This window comes from Morone saxatilis, unplaced genomic scaffold, assembly GCF_004916995.1.
Source record: "Morone saxatilis isolate NCDOM2014 unplaced genomic scaffold, NCSU_SB_2.0 Contig16, whole genome shotgun sequence".
NCBI classification, from domain to species: domain Eukaryota; kingdom Metazoa; phylum Chordata; class Actinopteri; family Moronidae; genus Morone; species Morone saxatilis.
This window is the reverse complement of record NW_023339718.1, coordinates 23,086,434-23,088,841: the sequence shown is the minus strand read 5'-3', so window position 1 is coordinate 23,088,841 and position 2,408 is coordinate 23,086,434. Positions and strand designations below refer to the sequence as shown.

Here is a 2,408-nt window from a genome sequence, read left to right as displayed (position 1 = left end):
TAGTATCAAACTTTATATTCTCTTTCTTGCACACACACACACACACACACACTCACACTCACACACTCACACTCACACTAATCTCATTTTCAAAAGTTAATAATAAATAAATAAATAAATAAATAGAGGTTATTTTTGTCAATCACGGTCTTCTTAGTTTGACTGTTTAAGAATATTATTATTATTATTATATATCATTAAATAATGAGACTGTGGAGGACATGAGGAAGATCTTCATCGTACTTATTGTCCTGCATGTATATAAATAGATTTATTGTTTTTAATCAGCTGATTAAGTGACTTATATTTCATATAACTAATAATAATAATATATTTCATATTAACAACAATAAGACTTTTGTGTAAATGTCCTCAGATAAGTTTTAATCATATTTATAGGAACTTGTTATTAATAATAGTCTGTATTATGTATTTGTCTGTGTTTTCTTCAAACTTTAGATACTAAATAATAATAATAATCCAGAAATAACTATTTGATGTAGTGTTATTCACAGAAATGAACAAACACTGAGATATATTTATATATATATATTTATATAACCCTTAAATTAAGAAGGCCAGGTGACCCCCGTAAAGCTCTGGCGACCCCTAGCGGGGGCCCCGACCTTCAAGTTGGGAACCAGTGTTCTATGTAATGGTAGTATTTTCCCTGATGATAAAGGTGAGTGACTGTGCACTGCATTATTATTATTAATATTATTAATATTCAGAAACTAACAGCTCCTCAATGTTTGACTCTTTTTATAGCACTAAATACCAAAACCTCTTTATGGACCAGCTGATTCCACATCAGGGTCCAGGGTGGTCCTGGTTCTGAACACACTCACAGTGAAGCTGTTGTTGACGTTCTTGGTGCTGGACTCGGCCACGCTGGCGTCAGTCAGATCCACTTCATCAAAGATTATGGACTGCAGACACACAGATCAATACACAGATCAATATTCATTGATTCGTATTATTATTAGTAGTATTATTAGAACTATAACACATGTATTCCATAAAAACCAATGGAAGCTGGTCTTATTGACACTCACAGGACTACCTGGAGTCCACATGCTGCTGAAGATCCACCAGAGCCTGTGGAGGTTCACACATTCAGAAACACCTGGACCCAGGTGGACCCAGGTGGACCTGAGGTGGACCCATGTGACCTGAGGTGGACCCAGGTGGACGCTGAAGGTGGACCCCAGGTGGAACGCTGAGGTGGACCCAGGTGGACCAGGTGGAGCCCAAGGTGGACCTGAAGGTGGACGCCAGGTGGACCAGGTGGACCTGAGGTGGACCTGAGGTCAGTGACTCACCTTGGCGGTCTGAGCGTAGTACAGAGTCCTCCCTCTCAGTTTGAAGTATCGTCTCTTCCAGCGTTGGAACGAGTTGGTCTGTTTCATCAGATTCCCTTCCTTCAGCACCGTCTGACACACACACACACACATAATATTATTATTATTATTATTATTATTACCATATCAGATTATTATATATCAGATAATTATTATTATATAATATATAATTATTATATGATTATTATTATATATTAATTATTATAATTGTATTGTTGTTATTAATATAATATATTATATAATTTATATTATAATTATTACAATTATAATACAATTCTAATAATAATTATCAGATATTAATTACATGAATTATAATAATTAATATATAATAATAATGAATGTGTGAGGAAACAGCTGATTTATCATCATAACCCATTAATAAGATACTGACTGATGTTACAGGAACTGTAGAGTTGATCAGTGTTATTGATCCCTGTATTCAGGATATTGACGATCATCTTTCTATATGCAGTTATCAATCAATACGGTTATTGATTATTGTTAGCAATGATGATCAATTCATTGATCGACAGAAAATGATCAGCAGCTGTTGATATTTTACAGATCAATCAAACCGCTGATCAGAACTACAACAATTTCACTTTATTGCTATTTAACACAAAGTGAACTACAGGAAGCCACCATCTTCATCATCATCTTCATCATCATCTTCTTCATCATCATCTTCATCATCTTCATCTTCATCGTCTGTAGATCAATACATCCAGTGTTGTTTTAAACCTTTGTTAATCTGTTGAAGGAGTTCAGAGGAGAACACAAATACCTCCTTATTTCCCACATGACTCATTTTTCATGTTTTTGTGGCTTTAAATAGAAACTCGCTTCCTGTGACTCAAACATCCACGTCAGTGTGCTGCTGCTGCCTTCAAGGACCGTCAGACACATCGGTGCTGTGCCTCAATAAACATCCTGACTTTAACCAACATCAGTGTGAACTCAATGTGTCACATTAAAGGTACAGTGTGCACTTTCTGCCACTAGGCGGCGCTCACATCTGAACAGTAAGAAAAGATAAAGTGTGATGAG

General features: G+C 35.8%; 1 protein-coding gene across 1 annotated transcript in view; it reads right to left on the bottom strand.

Annotated features, from left to right (window-relative positions):
• Positions 1-55: 55 nt before the first annotated feature.
• The window catches only part of LOC118325163 (diacylglycerol kinase delta-like), a 3,874-nt gene continuing 1,521 nt past the window's right edge, over positions 56-2,408 (bottom strand). The window contains exons 2-3 of the mRNA XM_035657737.1: positions 1,323-1,433; positions 56-929 (exon numbers count right to left, since the gene is read on the bottom strand). Coding sequence (XP_035513630.1) covers positions 789-929; positions 1,323-1,433 — 252 coding nt within the window. The 3' untranslated portion in view covers positions 56-788. The remainder of the gene's footprint in view (positions 930-1,322; positions 1,434-2,408) is intronic.